Consider the following 23,114-nt stretch of genomic DNA (forward strand, 5'->3'; position numbering starts at 1 on the left):
GCATTACATCCAGTAAATTAAATGGAACAAGCTTCATCGACATGTATATATCCTAAAACTAATTACAATGCAAATTTGTGTCTTATTTCATTGCATGGTTCGGAATGATCTAATGCGTACAGAGACCATGTCAATCTGTGGCCCAAATGTTGAGCGTGGTATTTTTGGGCTCATCTGGAAGTTGAACCATAAAACCGGACACGGCTGCTCTAAAGCCATGGATCATATATCTGTGTCTGTTTATTTGCTGTGAAAGTTTAATTGCCCCATACATTTGTAAATGTTTTAGTATTAAATCTTGTGAGAATCAAACCAACTTTCTTCCAATGTGTATTAAGATTGAAATATGATTTCACTTGTCATTTTACCCTTCCACCCTAAAAAGAGATGCACCAATTTCCAAGAAAGCCCAGAAGAAAGCCCAAAAGGAAGCAGAGAAAGCGGCTAAAAAGGCTGAAAGACAAGCAGAACAGGTACAATATTCATCACAATTGGTATCTTGTCGATTCCATCAGGGAAATATATTTTGAGCCACTTTTTGTTATGCCTCCGCCACCGAAGGTGGTGCCGGAGGCATCATGTTTTTGGGTTGTCCGTCCGTACGTCCGTCCGTACGTCCGTCCCGTTTGACCGTTATCACAATATCTCAAGAACCATTTAAGATTTAAACTTAAGACTCGGGAATAGTATTTATCACCATAGGAAGACGATCTGATTAGATTTTGGAGTACGTAGGTCAAAGGTCACAGGTCACAGAGGTCAACTTATGAAATTCCTTGTATTGAGTTTGTTAGCGCGATATCTCAAGAACCATTTGAGATTTAAACTTCAAACTTAAGGTTAGTATGTATCACCATAGGAAGACGATCTGATTAGATTTTGGAGCACGTATGTCAAAGGTCAAGGGTCACAGAGGTCAACTTATGAAATTCCATACATTGAGATTGTTATCATGATATCTCAAGAACCACTGGAGATTTAAACTTCAAACTTAGTGATAGTGTGTATCACTATAGGAAAACAATCTGAATACATTTTGGAGCATGTAGGTCAAAGGTCAAGGGTCATAGAGGTCAACTTATGAAATTCCATACATTGAGATTGTTATCATGATATCTCAAGAACCACTGGAGATGTAAAAACTCCAAACTTAAGGATAGTATGTATCACCATAGGAAGACGATCTGACTAGATTTTGGAGCATGTAGGTCAAAGGTCAAGGGTCACAGAGGTCAACTTATGAAATTCCATACATTGAGATTGTTATCATAATATCTAAAGAACCACTGGAGATTTAAACTTCAAACTTAATGATAGTGTGTATCACCATAGGAAGACAATCTGATTAGATTTTGGAGTACGTAGGTCAAAGGTCAAGGGTCACAGAGGTCAACTTATGAAATTCCATACATTGAGATCGTTATCGCGATATCTCAAGAACCACTGGAGAATTTTCACTTCAAACTTAATGATAGTATGTATCACCATATCATAATATCTCAAGAACCACTGGAGATTTAAACTTCAAACTTAATGATAGTGTGTATCACCATAGGAAGACAATCTGATTAGATTTTGGAGCACGTAGGTCAAAGGTCAAGGGTCACAGAGGTCAACTTATGAAATTCCATACATTGAGATTGTTATCATGATATCTCAAGAACCACTGGAGATTTAAACTCCAAACTTGTTTAAATTGCTCTATGGCGGAGGCATCATTTTCGACTGCGCGCAGTCAAAATTCCATCTAGTTTGTTTATCTTTTTGTTGTTGGTTTCTTGTTTTTTGTTTTTAAATTTCATGTGTTGACACATTACAAGTTTATCTATATATGGAAATGGTATGTTATACCCAGGAAATGTAATAAATTACAATTTACTCTTTTACTCAATTACTCTTAGACCAATATTATTAATTTCAAAGTCATGAAAAGGCACTAAATATCAACAAACATGGTCTACAACAACTCTAAATGACAAAATAATCCCAGCCATGAATTTTTTTAAAGCATTTGATAGCCAAAAACTTGAAAATTTTCATCATTAAAAAAAAAAATACCTACATTATAATCCAAGATGGCGGCCCGTATGTTTTGCCTCTGCTCTTAGACCAATATTACTAATTTCAAAGTCATGAAAAGGCACCAAATATCAACAAACATGGTCTACAACAACTCCAAATGACAAAATAATTCCAGCCATTAACTTTTTTTGAGCATTTGATAGCCCAAAACTTGAAAATTTTCGTCATTTAAAAAAAAAAAAAAAAATTGGCTGATTTTTTTTGTCGATCTTCCGATCCGCTACCGATCATAGGTGCGAGGGTGTCGCTCCGATCTTCCGATCCGATCAGAGCCCCAACTTACAGGGTTATTCTGAATAACAGTTGTATCATCTTTGGAAATCATTGCTCTGAACATATTAATATGCTTTCTTCATATGTTTTATGTAACTACTGATTCTTTACTCTGGCACTCACTTTTTCTTTCAACAACAGGCTGCAGAGGCCGAGGCAGAAGCAGGAGATGATTTTGCTAAGGATCTCTATGGCAATTATCCCCTGATTCAGTCACAGAATAAGATTGGTACGTGGACTAATATTCAAGTAATTCTATGTCTAATTCTATTCTTGCTACAGCAACCATTACTCAGTGTTCCTTCACTAATTGAATTCTTACAATTCAACCTCCGACCAAACGCAATACTTATATGCTCACCCTAAACGGTTAAACATCATTGCAATTAACCATAACAATAAATCTTTGAGAGAATTGGGCATGTTACTGGTGCAAATTTCAGGTAACTATTCAAGTATATTCAAATTATATTAATATCCTACTGCTATCAATTCTCATATGGTTTTTGCCTTGCCAGTTATCAAATATTTTCTTGATAATGAATAGTGGTTGTGATATTTGAATATCCTAATTAGCATGACAGATAACATTCATCAAAACTAGATACAACGGAAACTCATTAAGAGCTCTAATATAATGAGGTATCTACAGTCAAACCTGTACACAACGACCACCTGTCTAACGCGGCCAGCGGCCACTAATTTTGCTTTCGAAAAATGCCTATACAACGACCACCAGCACCAGTCATATAGCAACCAACAACAGCCGTGTAGATCTGACACACAATTAAACTATTCATCGGCAAAGCTTTTATTAAAACTTCAATCAAAACATTTAATTACCGACAGGATATGGTTTCTTGCACTTTTCATTATGGACTGTGCCTAATGAAAATGTAACAATACAGAGTCATCGTCATGAACTTCTCAATCAAAGACTTGCTTGTTCGTCATGCACACATAGGCTATTTCAAAGATACAAAATTACGTCCAATCATTTTACATTTTATTTTTAGGAAAAACCATACCTCTCTTTCTTTATTCAATTTTTGAACACCAAAAAATAAAGTTGCGTTGTTAGATTCATCGATCGGCTCTCTGCCTCGTTTTCGCCCGACTGAGCCCTTATAAAGCCACAGAGAATTGTTTGCGCACTGGCGGGTCTGCGACCCTGGTCTGCAATAGGCCTTGCGAGTGCTGTCAATCAATTATTCAAAACCAAGATGGCCGCCAACGCAAACCTGTCTACAATGGCCCCTGTGTTTTTGTTTCCCTTGGGTGGTTGCGTTAGACAGGATTTACTGTATTATATCAAGATAATTTTGCTGGTCCCAGCTCTTTACCGGTATATTCTTTTGGGGTTTGTTGCCCTAAGATAACGAGTTTCCACTGTACTACTAAACAGATAAAAAGACAAGTAACAGCTAAATAGGGCTGTAGCCGAACCGCTGAACATGGCACTTCCGAAACGAGCTGAACCGAACCGAGCGCAAAGGCCTGGTTCAGATGTTCGGCAGTAAAATTTAAACATTTTTGCTAGCTAATTAACTTGTCATTTTGTACCTAATTTTCATGTCATGATTGTTCATTCTATATTTACTTTATTCCCATTTTCCTTCTTCGCACATGCTCTTGATATTGTTTATCAATGAGCCAGTTTTACATACAGTGTGAGTGGCTATGCCCTCATAAATATTGATGTTTGCGATTATACAAATATAATTGGCCGTTACTTCACCTTCCTAGCCAATTGGAGAAAGCGCGCCATGTTAGCCTCACAAATCATGCTTTCTCTGACTGGCTCGGAAGGTGAAATAACGGCCAATCATATTTGTCGGACCGCAAACATCAATATTCATAAGCGCATAGTCAAGCACGCTGTATAGTTGGCAAGGCTCCAAGAACTACAGGTCCGAGAATAGGAACCAAATGGGAACTTCCCCCCTGCCTGGGTATATATAGACTGTTCATTGCGTAACATGCACTTTCTCTGTCATCAAGTCACTCAGCAAGAGATTGAGAGAAGAGTCAAGTCATTGAATGATATAATTATGTCAACAAGATAAAAGGGATACCATTGGGACTTGTTGGTTGAAGGCTGATGGAATGTGACAGGGGCCACTGGAGCGTAGTAAATCAAGTTTCGGGGTGAATATATTTGCAAACTTTTCTTTGTCTTGCTATTATATTACCAAACCAAACTAAAGTTCGGGTAAAAAATTGCTGAACTCTGCCGAACAGAACCGAAATGAACCTGAACATGGTGCCTGACAGACAGCACTGCAGCTAAGTAAAAAATACTACTTAATTCTACTCTGCCCACTTCAAAAGATAATTAAAAATTTACTTTGTATCTTTCAGAGAGGAAAATCTACCGAGTTGAAGAGCTTACTGCAGACAAAATTGATCAGAAGGTCTGGATCAGGGCTCGCTTACACACCAGCAGGAGCAAAGGTATGGTGAACAAAAGACTAAAGGCAAAAGACAATACAGCATTTTTCCAATTTTAGACCCTGTTGTAGTTTAATTGTGCACACTGGGATAAATATGGCATCGGTTTACCTATATGGGAAGTCCATCCTGACATTGTGTTAGTTTTAATGATAGCAGAAAAAAGCAGAGAGACAGATCAGTGATGTTTAAAGGTAATGCAAAGTTTTGGGAAATTTTGAAAATTGGATGGATAGTAATTCTTAATTTTTTTGGATATATTTGGATGCTCCTGTGGATGTAATATAAGCACTGAAAGATTTAGCCCCTAAAGCACTTCTGCTTTCAAGAAATTAAATAATCAAAATTTACAGGTGCTCCCGTTAAATTTCAAATATTTCAAATAGTGCCAAAGGCCATTCCATAGTAGCTGCGACCATGAAAACCTCAGAATATGCAGTTCTGATATATAATTTCCAAACTGGAATAGCAAATCAGTCCATTGTAGTCAAGAAACATTGTTTTAAAGCTATAGTAATATCAGTCTTGAGAGGGAGCTATACAACACAGAGAGTTCATTATTTGCAATTTCATCACTTTTGACTTCAAAGGCGAGTTCAAAGGCGACAACAATCATAGGATATTGTAAAATCGCATATGCTTCCAATATATTCATTTGAACCAAATTCATGACCCCATACCAATACTTTGTATTACCTTTAAGGAATACCTGCGATCAGAAAGTTATGAAGCAGTAAAGTAGTGGTCAATCAAAAACATTATAACTCTGACTTATCCTGCTAATATATTTATATTGCCCATGTGCTTTGTAGGAAAAAACTCCCTTTAAGATATACTTGAGTTCTGGTAAATATAGAAAAATACAGAATCGTATGAAACTTACACTGAATATTCAAGATTACAAATAAATGTACCAAACAATTTTGGTAGAAAATGTATAGTGGCTGAGAAATGAGCATAGAAAGATAAGGAAATCCGGTTAAATACCGTAGACACCCACCATGCGATTAACACGGGTCACTATGTGCAAATGGGAGTTGTGGTTTTTATTGAAGATGTAAGTAAGTTTTTGTGCTGTTTTTCATATTTCTCTGGTTCAAACAACCAATCTACTGCAGGATAAACAATCCAAGATAAATCATAGCAATTTTCTCTCACAATACAATTACCATACCAGAGCTAGAGATTAGCTTTAATATAATATTTTCTCTGAAGAAAAATTGAATGATTTAAATAATGATTGCACAGTTTTTTATACAATCCTTGGACAAAATAGAGTGATTCCTTCACCTGCAACCAAGAAAGCAAATGCAGAAACATTCTTGAAAGTTATGTCAGAGTTGCCACTTAGCGAGTCCTTATACAGGCTGCTCATTACCTTGCGGCCTGCAGTATCGGCGCAAGTCACCGATACTTAAGCCCGTTCTATATAGCGCTCGATTCAGATCAGCTGGTAGTTAATCTTTTTTGTTGTTGGAATTTGTTGTAAAGAAGAGATATAAAACAAATATACCAAGCATTTAGTTCGAAAAAATAGTGAAAATGATATATCTTTGGAGGGACCGGCAATAGCACTATGCCAGTCCCTCTTCATACCCGGTATATATAATTTCCACTATACTTTCTCACAGCTTGGTTTATTTGTATACTATGTCACAAACAAACTGACCAAAATGCCAATTCGAGACTCGCACCTATAGACTTAGTGATCTCATATTATATTAAACATTCATAACTTTCATATTACTTGTCCTATTTATTTCAAACTTTGGCCATTCTGTTTATTTTATTTTTCCTATTTCATGAACTTATTACAAATGTTTAATTGCCCTTTAAAACAGGGGACACATCGAGTTGTCTTTGCATTGGCAAATAAAGTCATGACAACAGAAAGTATTGTATATTTTGCCCAAATTTGAACCAGTTTTGGTTCTTTGTCTTGACAGGCAAGCAATGTTTTCTTGTGCTGCGACAGCAACAGTTTAATTGCCAGGGTCTGCTCTGTGTCAGTGACAAAGTTAGCAAGCCTATGGTTAAATTTGCTGCCAAGTAAGTTCAGATTTTATGTTTATTACAGTATATTTACAGAATTTATTTGATTTGAACCACTAGTTTGATCTTAATTTGTTTTTAACAGCTCAAAAAATATAAAAAAGATTTTAATTTTTTTTTCAAATTTCATGCTTAAGAAGTTCATGGAATATGGGCCCTGATTTTGACATTTCCAGGCATGATATTAGTATTAAACATTGCCAAACATGGAGGAAAATAATGTAAAATGGGAGAAAATCTGAGCAGAGGTATGCATGTTGATTTATTTGATATTTTGATTGCTAACAAACGTCACTTTTAAGGGGCTTATTTTTCATTGCCATTCAATTGTGAGAAACAGGTATCTAATTTTTTTACCCGCGGCTCTTGAGCTGGACCATGGTACCCGGTTTTTATTCCCAGCCCTAACATGTGTTATGACAGATTAATGATTAATTATCCCTGTGCTGACGAAGTCGGAGGGGATATAGCAGCGCTGCCTTCCGTCCGTAACAAATCTGGTTTCTGTTGGTTACTTTAGTAATGTTTTGGCGGATTTTAATAAAATTTGCTATGAGGGTACCAGGTATTAAAACACAGCCCAAGTTCAATTTTGGGGTATGTAGGTCAAAAGTCATAGCTCATTAAATATGTGAAAATAGCTAATTATACTTAAGTAATGTTCTAACAGATTTTAATGAAATTTGATATGAAGGTACATGGCATCAAAATACAGCCTAGGTTGGATTTCGGAGTATGTAGGTCAAAGGTCACAGCTCATTAAATATGCAAAATTTTCTAAAAGATAGGCTATATGTACCCGGTGAGAGGATGCTACGCTTTTGCGTTGACTTGTTGATTTAAACTTTGGCAAAACAAAAATAAAAAGATAAACTGATATTATGGATCTTAACTATTGTTTGGTCATCCTACATATCATTTCATGTTTTTTTCTTCTTCCAAGTTTAGTATTACAAAGGAATCCATTGTTGATGTTGAGGGTGTGATAGCTGCTGTGCCTCAGCCGATTGAGAGCTGTACCCAGAAAGATGTCGAACTTCACATTGAACAGGTATGGTGTTTAATGTTACCTGATTGTTAAAAAGATAATTACTTGCAATTAAGCTCTAGTTGTCATACGAGGTGCTTGAAGCTTTTTGCTATGCCCATGAGCAAAAACTTTGTTTTGTACCAAGAACATCTCTATCCAGTAAACAATATTTATAATCTTATAATTTCATTTCTTCAGAATATAGTGAATTCCAAATTCCAAATGTCAAACAAGTGCAATAAATTATATACCGTAATTAACGGTGTATAAACCGCATCTTTTTGCCGCCAAAAAAAATTCAAAGTCGGGGGTGCGGTTTATACACGGTACACCAAAACAAAAAACAAAAACAAATTTTTTTTTTTTTTTTTTAAAGTTTCGATTTATGCCCCTCCACCTGGCGCTATGCCTGGCAATGTCTCCCAGCACAGTAATCGATGTGTTGACTCACCACTCGGAAACTTAAACAACAATCAAATTTGTCTGTCATCTTGGTTTGAAAGTAATCTTTCTGATAGATCTCAATATGTAGTTTATAATAATAATTCCTCCAATTTTTCTTCTATTACACAGCATACCACAAGGTTTTATCCTAGGTCCTCTGTTTTTTAATTTACATTAATGATCTAACACATTCAGCTGCACCTCGCAGTTAAATGAAAGGCCTTCCCGCATGGGTTTTTTAACACGGACCTTGCTTGCTGTTTTTTTTAGGGCGAAAAAGAGGGGTGCGGTTAATACATGAGGGCGGTTTATACACCATTAATTAGGGTACATGAAATGTGTTTTTATAAAAATGTTGCATTGCTTTGCAACGGATTTATATAATTATGCATTTTTACATTTTTTTTCTAGCTATTTGCATATGTTGGGGCCATTTTGTGCCTATTGCTGTTCCTTTTATTTGTTTATAAGGTCAAAGGTCACAGGGCTCATTATGTATGCAAAAATAGCTTGTGATCACATAACTGATGGACGGATTACCACCAAACTTATGTCATGTATGTACTGTATGTTCCAAAGCCAATGAACTGATTATATTCTAAGGGTCATGAGGTAAAATTTCAAAGGGTCATGTATGTACATGAAAAAAAAATAAGATTTTTGGGTCACAAGGTCAAAGCTCAAAGGTCGAAGATCCATCTAGTTTCTATATATTTCTGCTTTATTTGAAGATATTTGTTGTGAGTCCTGCTGAGCCCAGATTGCCTCTGCAAATTGATGATGCTGCCAGAGCAGAGGGAAAGGATGATGATGATTCTTCCTTAGCAACGGTAGGACAAGATGTCCGCCTTGACAACCGTGTCCTTGATCTCAGGGTAAGATGTGAGACATGATACTTTCAAATTTTGATCAAAGAAGGCAGAGAAAAGACTTTCTAGGGTACCATAAAGATGGGAAATGATATGATAAATATTCAGATTTAGATATTACTTCATAATTTGTTGATGTGTAGACCTGTGCATTTCAACGTGTGTCATTATGCAGTGCAGTACAACGGACATCAAATTCAATGTGTAATTTTGTGGGATTAAATTGTTTAATTTTAGTTTTTATGGAAATATTTTTGGAGGTTCAGTACCAAAAAAAGAAAGAATTTGAGGAGCAGACTATTAATCTCTTCAGTTTTTGTCATGCCTGCGTAACAAAAAGCGAGACAAAGGCGCCGCTTTTCTGGTGGCAGCGACTACGGCGTCAACATCAAAAACTCAACCTAAGGTTAATGTTTTTATGCCTCTGCTACAAAGTAGCCAGAGGCATTATGTTTTCGGGTTGTCCGTCTGTCCTTACGTACGTCCCGTTTTCGTGATCGCGTTATCTCAAGAACCAATTGATGGATTCCGGCCAAACTTGGGTCATGTATGTATCTTGCAGAGCCAATGAATTGATTAGATTTTATTGTCATGAGATCACAGGTCACAGGGCTCATTATGTATGCCAAAATAGCTTGTGATCGCGTTATCTCAAGAACTCATCAATGGATTCCCGCCAAACTTGGATCATGTATGTATCTTGCAGAGCCAATGAACTGATTAGATTTTAGGGTCGCGAGATCCAAGGTCAAAGGTCACAGGGCTCATTATGTATGCAAAAAAAGCTCATTATCACATTATCTCAAGGACGGATTGATGGATTTCCTCCAAACTTTGGTCATGTATGTATCTTGCAGAGCCAATAAACTGATTGGATTTTGGGGTCACGAGGTCAAACATCAAAGGATATGGGGCTCATGATGTATGCGAAAATAGCTTGTGAATGTATTATCAATAGAACTGACGGATGGATTACTGTCAAACTCAAAACATGTATCTTGCAGAGCCAATGAAGTGATTAGATTTTAGGTCCATGAGGTAAAAGATCTAAGGGTCAAACATGTATATGAAAAATAGCTTCTAATGACATTATTCTGAGAATGTTTCAGTGGATTACAATCAAACTTGAATTTTAAAAATTGCTTCTGTTTTGGTTTGTAAAATTGCTCCATGGCGGAGGCATCATTTTCGACTGTGCGCATTCGAAGGTCCATCTAGTTAATTTGTAATATAATTTTGAATTTGTAAGTTTTTATTCAATGAAACTTGGAATAAAGGGTTATCAAGTATCACCAATCATAGGATTAGTCTTTTAGGTGACACAGTCAAGGTCAAAGGTTATTTTAGGTTAGTAGATTTGGATTATGTTTTCACAACTTAATATGAGAATTGATAATCAATTTTTGTTATTTGTTCATAACTTCATATTCCATTAAAGTTATCAATCGTACAAATTATAGTAAATATTTCTTTTGATGATTCTTAGTCAAGGATTCCTTTTTGGGGGCCTGCTAATGGGCCACCCTGCCTACAAATAATGTCCCAACCTCAATTTTTCGTCATTACCGAATTGCGTAATGCAGGCGAGACCGCCGAGAGTGTTTCCTTTGTTTTTAATACAAATAGAAGCTACTTTTTTCTCTGTTTATCAGACCACTACTAACCAGGCCATCTTCCGTCTTGAAGCCGGAGTAGTCCAAGAGTTTCGTGCAGCCATGAAGAAGAGAGATTTTGTTGAACTTCAGATTCCCAAGATCATTTCAGGTATGAACAGCTGTCAAAAGTCGTCTAATGGGTTTTGCATGTTAGCTTGTTGAAAGAGTGTGCATTTAAATTTCATTAATCGTTACTGAAAGCTCTCATCCAAAATATTTCATGTCTAAGATGTGATACCAATATCACCACTAGCATCTTGGGTTGGATATTAGCCAGATTGTACTGCATGACTTGTATAGCTGTGAGGCCACAACACATTTTGCTGTGATGCCCTACTCCCTGGCTGCAATATCCTTTTTAATTCATACTTTTTGTAGGCCACTTTGAACATGTCTTATGCTATTCATGTGTCTTGGCTTTTGTGCATTTCTAAGTGGACAAAGTATTCATTAACCTTACTCGCTGAGACTTGTTGAGGCAGCTGTTTGAGACTATGATGGACCTACAATGGGATGAAATTGTTTTGCAGGATAAACATGTATACAGTAGTGAACTTTAACTCTGTTCACACTTTTAAGCTACACTTGGTCTATACCATTTATGTTTAGAGCTGTGATGGTAATTTTGGGCGGGTACAAAAGATGATATATTAAAAAAAATCACCTGCTAGATCTAATACCGTTGTTAGATCTAAATTTTTCATAAAACAATTGACTATTCATAATACGAAAATACCTTTGAATATACATGCATACCTCGGTTAAAATTGGAATATCTCTCATGAAGTTATTTACTATCAAACTCAGGACATGTATTTGCAGAGCTAGTGACCAATTAGATCAAAGGGTCATCCATGTATATGAAAAATTACTTTTCATCATGATATTCTGAGAACCTGTTAATGGATTACAATCAAACTTGAATTTTAACAAATGCTTCTGTTTTGGATTGTAAAATTGCTCTATTGCGGAGGCATCATTTTTGACTGCGGGCAGTCAAAGTTTCGTCTACCGTATTTGCCGGTGTAAAGGACGCAGTATTTTTGGAAGAGAAAATATCAAAAAGTCTGGGTGCGGCCTTTGCGCAACAACTGAAAATTCAACAGTCAAAACAGCACGTCCATTCGGACATGTGGGACTACAATGACTATACAATGGTACAGGACATTTCTAGAATAACTCGCCTATATTACCAACCATTTTATGTTGCATTGTTGACATGAAGACTAAAAATAAACTTCACTTATTTTTCTATCAAAATCTACCGGTAGATCTAGATCTAAGTTCGTGCCATTGCATCACTAAAAAGTAAAAGAATGGACTAACCGTTAGTTACGGAGCTAGCTGCCGCGCAATGCAACTGCGCAGGTCGAAGTCACAATATCGTATTACACCGCACATCGTGGTAGGGGTAAATGTAGGATACCAAATCTGCCTGCGATACAGTACTAGCTTAAAAATCAATGAAGATTTGCTAAATTACGATCATTTTTGAGGTAAACTTCCTGTAAATTTATAAGAATATTGATGAATTTGGTATCAGTTTATAGAAAAAATAGTGTTCCACAAGCAAATTATGATTATTTTGTTTGGTCCGTTTTTTTTTTCTCTCGTTTTTTTTTCCCTCTACGAAATGCGGCGCTGCGGCCTTATCGCGGGACATATGGTAGTTTATCCATGTTTGGTGATGTTTAGAGCCTCATCATGCCTCTGAAAGTAAAAAACTGGGACAAAAATAGGAAGAGACCATTCAAGCTGCCATTTTGATTCATGCAGGATGAATAAATCAGGCTAAAAAAGTTGGAATAATAAAACCTCTTTTTAAAATGTTGAATAAAACGGCTTTCTAAAAAATTCTTCTTCACAACATACCGATTGAACAAATTTTAAAAACAAAATTAACATTTCTGTCTTGTGATAAACACTGCATGCTTCTTTTGAAAGATGATAAGTACTTAGTCATCACAACATCTTCTGATACTCATCGCTGTTGCAAGGCAAATTCAGACTAGTCTTGGAAGGAATGTGCAATACACTCCATTAGCTGTAATGTGTGCCAAAACAAACCCTAACAAGTATCGTACCAAGAAAACATTCAAAACTAGGAGAGCACAATGGAGAGACAACAACTACTCCAAATTACCATAAGCAGATACATAACTTGGACAAAGAATACAGTAGTTGACCGAGAAAAAACACATAAATAGTGATATTTGAGGAGTAACTTGGTACATTTTTATTGGAATGGGCCTGCTGCGAGGTACGTGCACATGTACAGTAGTTTCCCCCTCGATTGATAAAGTGGAAGCATCCGTAAATTTTATTCCATAATGATTTGGTCCGTGGCATGTAATATACTTGGGTAAAAAAAAATAGTTTGAAGAGATCATAAATCATGTTAAGACACTTCCTCCTTTCTCTCCGTCATACAGCTGCCAGTGAGGGTGGAGCCAATGTGTTTACTGTGTCTTACTTCAAGAACAATGCCTACCTTGCTCAATCACCTCAGCTCTACAAACAGATGGGGATTGCGGCTGACTTTGAGAGGGTTTTCACTATTGGTGCAGGTGAGATTATTTTTCATTTCTCTTAACAAAATAGAAACCAAATGAATCAAATTGTTTTTGTGCTTGATTCAAAATTGACTACAAAATTTGTCCATGCTTCTTTGTTCTCTGCCATACTTGTAAATGCACTCTATGAGTTATGAGTCACTCCAAGTTAACTGGTTGTTTGCATTTATCTTTTGCTAGATCATCATACCCTATCCTCTAACATACTGCAATACATCAAGGTGTATCTTGATGGGACCAAAGTATTCAGCATGTATTTTCCCTGTTAAGTAAGAATTGTACCTAAACTGTGTGTGTGTCTCTTCTTTTTAAAATTTTTTCTCAAATTAAAAAGTGGCTTGAACCTTAGATTTAGATCAGTATTTGACAGGAATAATCTGAAAAGTGACCTATCGTTGGATGGCACATATATGTTGCTTGTGAAAAGGTGTTTTCTAAAAACTTTCTTTAAAATCTTATTCTATTGACAGTTTTCAGGGCAGAAGACTCCAACACACATCGTCATCTGTGTGAGTTTGTGGGCTTGGACATGGAGATGGCCTTTAAATATCATTATCATGAGGTAGGCAATTTAGAATATTTCAAGGGGAGAGTTGGGTTATTTGTGGGCTTGTGTGCATGAACATGGAATTAGCATTTAAATTATTTTATCAAAGATCCAGTACTATTAATCCCATACAGTGACAGCATTTTTTAATTTTTTAAAAATTATTTTTCTTCTTCAATTTAACATGGGGATAATACACCAAAGCTCTTTGAAAATTTGTAGAATGGACTTAGAAATGTAAAGAAGGCAAGAATTTGTGGAGTAAAAGGATCAAAAGGATTGTCCATTAATGGTGAAAGGATCTAGATTATATTTTCACCATAGAAATAATTGAACATTTGTTTTAAATGACTGTGTTTATGAAGAACATAGCTTCACTCAAACCATTATCATCTCTTTCCTTTGTACCCAGGCCCTGGATGTCATTGGAAGCGTATTCAACGATATCTTCAGGGGTCTTCGAGACAACTTCCAGACAGAGATCCAGACAGTAAGACGTCAGTTCCCGTCAGAAGACTTCAAGTTCCTAGACCCTCCTCTTCGTCTGGAGTGGCCTGAGGGTATCAAGATGCTGCGTGATGCAGGCATTGAGATTGATGACCTAGAAGATCTTAGGTTTGTAACCAGCTGCCAACTAATCAGACAACAATTTTGCAGAAGTGTCATGGTCTAGTGGATACGTCACAGTACATGGTTTGAGATTTGCGTCCTGCTGCGGCATTAACGTCACTAATCTTTATGCCTTTGCTACAAAGTAGCTGGAGGTATTATGTTTTCTGGTTGTTCATACGTCAAGAACTGATTGATGGATTACAGCCAAACTTGAGTCATGTATGTATCTAGCAGAGCCAATGATTGCACTGAGTATATTTTGGAGTCATGAGGTCAAAGGTCATGGGGCTCATTATGAATACATGCAAAAATAGCTTGTGAACGCATTGTTAATACTGACGGATGGATAACTATCAAACTCAGGACATGTTTGTATCTTGCAGAGCCAATAAACTTATTAGATTTTAAGGGTCATGAGGTCAAAGTTCAATGGATCATACATGTATATGAAAAATAGCTGATAATCATATTTTGAGAATCTGTTAATGGATTGCCATGAAACTTGAATTTTAAAAAATTGCTCCTGTTTTGGTTCGTAAGAATTCTCTATGGCGGAGCCACCATTTTCGACTGCATGGAATTGAACATCCATCTAGTTACACGTAAACCACTGGGGATCTCAGCAAAATTTATTAATGCGGCCCGTTACCCAAGGTCATATAAGAATGAAATTTGACATATCTTGTTGTCTTGATAACTTTAGAACCAATAAGAGAAAACCTTGCTTGATTTAAGTATGTGTAAGCAAAGGATAAACTGATGAGATTTTTACTTTAAAAAGAGAAGATAATGTCATTTGAATATCAATAAATATTACAATATTGTGTTACAGGTATAACTTGAAAATCATTGAAGCAAATTTAATCAAGTCTGCATAAGTGCGTATAAGCTCAAGGATTTGAAAAGAGTTTGGTCCAAGAGATCAAAAGTGTGTATTTATAAATTCATGCAATACACTGCAAATTTACAGCTGCTACTCCTTCACATAAATGATACAAGTTTTTTTTTAAATAATCATGTACCTTGTGATTATGTGACAGCACCCCTAATGAGAAGTTCTTGGGTCGTCTTGTGAAGGAGAAGTATGACACTGATTTCTACATCTTGGATAAGTTCCCACTCTGCATTCGGCCTTTCTACACTATGCCTGATCCAAACAACCCGGTAAGTCATATACTTTTCACTCTATATTTAGTTGGTCTGTCATCGACAGATCACCTATTGATTTCGTCATAATTTTCTTTCTTTATTCTTTCATTTATTATTATTTTTTTCTTCAAATTTCACCCCCAATTTTTGTGTGTAGAGGATATCTCAAAATCAGTAAAGTCAATATCTTTTCATTTTGGCACAGTCATAGGTCATTGTCATGAGACATGACAGCAACATATTCAAGGTCATCAGGTCTTCATGACGTCATCCAGGCGCCATTTTGAGAATTTTTTTGAAAATCAACTCATGATCATATCTTCATAAAAACAGAAAGTCATTTCTAATTCATATTTAGCATGATCAAGGTCAATTAACATGCAGTGAGTGCTCAAAATTTCAAAATGATCCAAATCGTCTCAAATTCATTTTGCATTCATACATTTTAGGTCGTTTTGAGCATTGCTATAAAAGATTAAAAAGTTGCACACACGCGCCAAACCTGCCAGCTAGTATGATTTAGTCGTATTTTGTACGATTTTTAGAATCAAATACGACAGTACGATGTTCCTCAATAAAATAAGATTTTCAACAAAAACAAAAAATATATATATTTTTAATTTTTAAATTTTTGTTGTTGTTTTGTTTGTGTGTGTGCCATTTTCAATGGCAAAATGCCCATTCTGTCCTGTAAAGTATCCTACAAGCATCTCACATCGGCAATTTGGGGATGTTCGTTGGTTCATTGAACTCAACAGTCGTGACGAAATTATGCATATTCAACCAATGATCCATAAAAAAATTCTTCCTGTATGTAGGAACTGTAAGAGGCATTGATCCGCATGACATTCCATTTTTATGCCTCCGCTACAAAGTAGCCGGAGGCATTATGTTTTCTGGTTGTCCGTCCGTCCGTACGTCCGTCCGTCCGTCCCGTTCTCGTGATCGCGTTATCTCAAGAACCAATTGATGGATTCTCTCTAAACTTGGATCATGTATGTATCTTGCAGAGCCAATGAACTGATTAGATTTTGGGGTCATGAGGTCGAAGGTCAAAGGTCACAGGGCTCATTATGTATTCAAAAATAGCTTGTGATCGCAATATCTCAAGAACCGATCAATGGATTCCTGCCAAACTTGGGTCATATATGTATCTAACAGAGCCAATGAACTGATTAGATTTTGGGGTCACGAGGTCGGAGGTCAAAGGTCACAGGGCTCATTATGTATACAAAAATAGCTTGTGATCGCGTTATCTCAAGAACCGATCGATGGATTCGTGCCAAACTTGGGTCATGTATTATCTAACAGAGCCAATGGACTGATTAGATTTTGGGGTCACGAGGTCGAAGGTCACAGGGCTCATTATGTCTACAAAAATAGCTCGTGATCGCGTTATCTCAAGAACCGGTCAATGGATTCCTGCCAAACTTGGGTCATGTATGTATCTAACAGAGCCAATGAACTGATTATATTTTGGGGTCACGAGGTCAAAGGTCACAGGGCTCATTATGTATGCACAAATAGCTTGTGATCGCATTATAATGAGAACCAATAGACAGATTACTATCAAACTCAAGACATGTATATATGTATCTTGCAGAGCCAATTAACTGATTAGATTTTAGGGTCATCAGGTCAAAGGTCATGGGGCTCATTATGTATGACTATAAATAGCTTGTGAATGCATTATTATTAAAACCGACAGATGGATTACAATCAAACTTGAATTTTAAAAATTGCTTCCGTTTTGGTTTGTAAAGTTGCTCTATGGCGGAGGCATCATTTTTGACTGCGCGCAGTCAAAATTCCATCTAGTTGTTTTTAAGAATACAACTTTTGGGAATAAAGACTACAGTTTTTGAACTCCAGAGGTTGGCAGGTCTGACGTGCATGCTTGTGCGTTTTTGTTCATAATGGCTGTACTCAACATAGAATAGCCATTTGGAAGCATTATGTTTTCTGGTTGTCCGTCCGTCCACTCGTACGTACGTATGTATGTCCCGTTCTCGTGATCGCGTTATCTCAAGATGGATTCCCTCCAAACTTGAGTCATGTATGCATCTTGTAGAGCTAATGAACTAATAAGATTTTTGGGGTCACTAGGTCAAAGGTCACAGGGCTTATTATGTATGCAAAAATAGCTTGTGATCGCGTTATCTCAAGAACCGATTGATGGATTACAGCCATACTTGGGTCAGTCAGGAATCCCATGACTTTTACAAGCTGACCGCCTGTCCGATTATCAAGATATTTATGATTGTAAATTGAAATTCTATTTTTTGTTTTTTAAACGGTTTTGATAACACTACAGTCTATTGGGGCTTCAATATTATACAGATATTGAATGGCAGGGGGTATGATATAACAGTATTTGGACCACTGAAGGGATTATATTTTCCTAAAGCGCACAGTGCTGAGGGAAATTCAGGTCCAAGAAATGTTATATACCCCCTGCCAGTCAATATCTGTTGTATAAGATAGCCTTGGTTTGATTTTTTTTTTGTATCCCAAATTTAAATTTTTTTTTTTTTTTTTTTAGCTGTCATTTTATATTATAGTATTAATGACTGCTTTGAGAGAAATAGTTGTTTTTATACACTCAAGGGAAGGTTAGAATTGTGCTATTGCCCGAGGCATGCCGAGGGCAATAGCACAATTGTAACCTTCCCGAGAGCGTATAAAAACAACTATTTCTCGAATATTAAAGCAGTCATTAATACTTTTATATGCGAACAAATTATGACACCACCTTGGCCTTTCTCTAGTTTATCTGCACGGTTGTTTTTTACGAGTGTTTCTTTGAGAGTAGACTAGATCTAGATTCTAGTCTAAGTAAGATATTTTTACAATTTTAGGGGTAGGCCGGCCCTGTGGGGAATATGGAGAAAAACCTGCACTTTCATATGACCCCTCACTTATTGAGTATCACCTTCAGGATCATGAGCAATATTAGTTTGAATCTCTGGTAATTAAAACATCAACCAATCTAGCATGATCGAGTGTGCAATGGCCAATGGAAATGCATAGGGATGTGTACTTTGTGTGTAATCTCTACGGGAAGGATCTGCATCTGTCCGTGACGTACAAATCACTACAATCACCAGCATCTGGTTGTCGCATACTAGAATCTAGATCTAGGCCTACTGAAAAAAAAATATGGAAGATTTCACGTACCCTTTTTGGTGTTCTTGCTGTCAGCATGTCTCGCATTTGATCCTCATCCAGAAGTTGAAATCTTGGGAGAGTTTCTACAGCCATTTTTGCCTTGTTTGAATCGAGATATATTGCCGTACTAAAAATGCCGACCAATTCTTCGCACACGTACGGTATCCGCGATCGCTCAAACCATTTTTTAACATGTAAACCTATGGGTAACCATGGTTACTGGGATTTAAGAACTATTTTTTAGAACTATTTTCCCGGTAACCATGGTAACTGGGATTTTAGAACTATTTTTTAAAACTATTACCTAGGTTTGGAATTTTACCGGGAATTTTACAGGAATAGTTAAAGATTATGAATGCAATTTCAACCAATCAGATGGCTGGATTTCCCGAGAGCGTATAAAAACAACTATTTCTCGAATATTAAAGCAGTCATTAATACTTTTATATGCCAAAAAAAAAAAAAAAAAAAAAAAACTTTTGTCGAAGATGAGATTCGATCTCTTGCGTACAAAAGGTGATGTAACTAAAATCACCGCCTTAAACCGCTCGGCTATCGCGCTCTGTTACCATACATAGCAGTTTTTTCTTATATATACATTAAAATGGATTGAAAACGGCTTCGCGTGGTGGATGCTTTGCGGCTGCCCCATTAAACAGGCCCTTCTTTTACTTTTACAATGCATATTGGCACGAATTTAGATCAAGATCTATCGGCAGATGTTGTTTTTTTGTTTTTGGAAGTTTATTTTCGTCTTCATGTCAACAATGCAAGATAAAATTGTCCGTAAGATCGATCGAGATTCAATTGTATTGAAATTACCGACCAATTCTTCGCACACGTACGGTATCCTCGATCACTCAGACCATTTTTTAACATGTAAACCTATGGGGTAACCATGGAGACTAAACTATTTTCCCAATAACCATGGTTACTGGGAATTTTACAGAAATAGTTGAAGTTTATGAATGCAATTTCGACCAATCAGATGGCTGGATTTCTTAAGTGAGGTATATAATTGATTTTATCATCTTCTACAACAATTATAACATGTCATATATATGAGCATTCACAAACAATGTAATAAATGCCTAATTTTGCGTGTTATATCTATGGGAGAGGAATGTCAATAGTTTGCGTACAACCCTATGTGAAATCTGATTCTTTGTCGTGTATTAAACCTATATATGGTTAATTAATCTCCCAAGGCTGCTATAATATTGAATCATCCTTTTTCTATGATGATAGTCGTCTTCCCAAACATTTGTCTCATTATTCAGCCCAGTTATATGCAATGTTTACGTCTATCCCACGGACATAGAGTTGTTTACATGTCTATACTTTTCTCTTTCTCTATATTCAATTCTATTTATGCTGGCAATATTGAATGCATCATTCTCCATTGGATCTCTCTCTCTCTCTACTCTTTCACCCTCTCCCTCTCTTGCTCTGTCTTCCTTTTCTCCTCTTGCTCTGTCTCCCTCTGTCTATGCCTCTCTTGCTCTGTCTCCCTCTGTCTATGCCTCTCTATTTCTGTACTCTCTTACCCTCTCCCTTTTTTTTGCCTCTGGCTCTAGTTCTCCCTCTTCAATATCTTAATTATCTCTTGCTCTTCCCTTTGCCCTTTGTATTCTTATTTTACCATTTCCATGCTTACCAGGGAGAGAAACATGTCTATTCATTGTTATTATTATAATCACATAATCATAATTTTCATAATTATTTTCATTATCACCTATATCAATATTTTTTATTTAATCAGCATGATTACTATCATTATCCTCATCATTTTCCAGTCATAAATGTCATCTGTACTATTAAACAACAAAAACGGGACAGAATGAAAATCTATTTAATTCAGAATGTTTCACAAGGTCCGCGGTTCAAGTCCCGCCGCGGCACTAATGTCCTTTGGCAAGACATTGATCTACATTTGCCACTCTCCACCCAGGTGTTAAAATGGGTACCCGGTAGGATGCGAAAGCTAATGTGGTTTGATTAGCAAGTGGCGCTTGTAAAATGGCGACTGGCTGGAATGCTCCCCAGGGAGTGGAGAATGTGCATACCTTGTGTGCGGGTAAGCCTGAATCCGATGACCGGGGTAATAATAATATGTTGTAAAGCGCTGTGATACACATGTATGTCTGTAAGAGCGCTATATAAATGCCAATATTATTATTATTATTATTAATATATCTCACACTATGCTACAAATTTTCTCACTCGTCATGATTTATTTCTTTGTGTATCTTTCAGCAATACTCCAATTCCTATGACTGTTTCATGAGAGGAGAAGAAATCATGTCTGGTGCTCAGCGAGTTCACGATTCAAAGTTCCTCCTGGAGAGAGCCAAGCACCATAACATTGGTAAAGTTATCTGGTTTTTGGATTTGAGGAAAACCTGATAAATTAAGTTAGTGATTAGTGCAACTAAATCCTAATTGCTTTGTGGTAAATAAAAAAAAATAAAAAAAAGGTATATTTAAATACATATTTCATGAGGAAATTGATATAATACATAAGTTTTGATGCTCTTTAAACTTTGTAGCAGCATGCACTTTTGTGGTTATGATGTTAGAGTTCCTTATACAATATACATAACGTATTTGCCGGCGATAAGGCCGCACCCCAACTTTGACCTTTCAAAAAAGGGAGGAAAAAAAAGAAAAAAAAGGGGAAAAAAACAAACGGACACAACAAAATAATCATAATTTTCTCGAAAACACTATTTTTTTTTACAAACTGATACCAAATTCATCCATATTCTTATAATTTACCGGAAGTTTAGCTAAAAAAGGGATTGCAGGCAGATTTGGTGTCCGATATACCCCTACCACAATGTACGGTGTAATGCGAAACTGCATGAAATGGAAAAACAAAATGGCGACTTCGGATGGATGTTCGCGGCAGCTCCGTTAGACTGTCCCTTCCTTTACTTTTGCAATGCATTGGCACGAACTTAGATCAAGATCTATCGGCAAATGTTGTGTTACAACATTTTCATGTTTTCGTCTTCATGTCAACAATGCAAGATAAAATTGTCGGTAAGATGTTTGGAAATGTCCTGTACCATAGTGGTATTGTTATTTTACCGTTTCTAGTCCCAAACGTGCAAATTCGTGTTGGTTTTGGCTTTCGTTTTTTTTTTATGCCTCCGCCACCGAAGGTGGTGCCGGAGGCATCATGTTTTCGGGTTGTCCGTCCGTCCGTCCGTACGTCCGTCCCGTTTGACCGTTATCACAATATCTCAAGAACCATTTAAGATTTAAACTTAAGACTCGGGAATAGTATTTATCACCATAGGAAGACGATCTGATTAGATTTTGGAGTACGTAGGTCAAAGGTCACAGGTCACAGAGGTCAACTTACGAAATTCCTTGTATTGAGTTTGTTAGCGCGATATCTCAAGAACCATTTGAGATTTAAACTTCAAACTTAAGGATAGTATGTATCACCATAGGAAGACGATCTGATTAGATTTTGGAGCACGTATGTCAAAGGTCAAGGGTCACAGAGGTCAACTTATGAAATTCCATACATTGAGATTGTTATCATGATATCTCAAGAACCACTGGAGATTTAAACTTCAAACTTAGTGATAGTGTGTATCACTATAGGAAAACAATCTGATTACATTTTGGAGCACGTAGGTCAAAGGTCAAGGGTCATAGAGGTCAACTTATGAAATTCCATACATTGAGATTGTTATCATGATATCTCAAGAACCACTGGAGATGTAAAAACTTCAAACTTAAGGATAGTATGTATCACCATAGGAAGACGATCTGATTAGATTTTGGAGCACGTAGGTCAAAGGTCAAGGGTCATAGAGGTCAACTTATGAAATTCCATACATTGAGATTGTTATCATAATATCTCAAGAACCACTGGAGATTTAAACTTCAAACTTAATAATAGTGTGTATCACCATAGGAAGACAATCTGATTAGATTTTGGAGCACGTAGGTCAAAGGTCAAGGGTCACAGAGGTCAACTTATGAAATTCCATACATTGAGATCGTTATCGCGATATCTCAAGAACCACTGGAGAATTTTCACTTCAAACTGAATGATAGTATGTATCACCATATCATAATATCTCAAGAACCACTGGAGATTTAAACTTCAAACTTAATGATAGTGTGTATCACCATAGGAAGACAATCTGGTTAGATTTTGGAGCACGTAGGTCAAAGGTCAAGGGTCAC

The 23,114-nt window shown here is 36.6% G+C and overlaps 1 protein-coding gene across 1 annotated transcript in view; it reads left to right on the forward strand.

Annotated features, from left to right (window-relative positions):
• The window catches only part of LOC588558 (aspartate--tRNA ligase, cytoplasmic), a 32,482-nt gene that overhangs the window by 5,100 nt on the left and 4,268 nt on the right, over positions 1–23,114 (forward strand). Inside the window, exons 2-13 of the mRNA XM_031000160.1 lie at positions 386–473; positions 2,497–2,584; positions 4,717–4,809; positions 6,753–6,855; positions 7,807–7,909; positions 9,064–9,207; positions 10,854–10,965; positions 13,289–13,423; positions 13,900–13,991; positions 14,389–14,591; positions 15,629–15,752; positions 21,162–21,273. Coding sequence (XP_030856020.1) covers positions 386–473; positions 2,497–2,584; positions 4,717–4,809; positions 6,753–6,855; positions 7,807–7,909; positions 9,064–9,207; positions 10,854–10,965; positions 13,289–13,423; positions 13,900–13,991; positions 14,389–14,591; positions 15,629–15,752; positions 21,162–21,273 — 1,397 coding nt within the window. The remainder of the gene's footprint in view (positions 1–385; positions 474–2,496; positions 2,585–4,716; positions 4,810–6,752; positions 6,856–7,806; positions 7,910–9,063; positions 9,208–10,853; positions 10,966–13,288; positions 13,424–13,899; positions 13,992–14,388; positions 14,592–15,628; positions 15,753–21,161; positions 21,274–23,114) is intronic.

Source organism: Strongylocentrotus purpuratus, unplaced genomic scaffold (assembly GCF_000002235.5).
Source record: "Strongylocentrotus purpuratus isolate Spur 01 unplaced genomic scaffold, Spur_5.0 spur5_scaffold_6, whole genome shotgun sequence".
In the NCBI taxonomy this organism is placed as follows: Eukaryota; Metazoa; Echinodermata; class Echinoidea; order Camarodonta; family Strongylocentrotidae; genus Strongylocentrotus; species Strongylocentrotus purpuratus.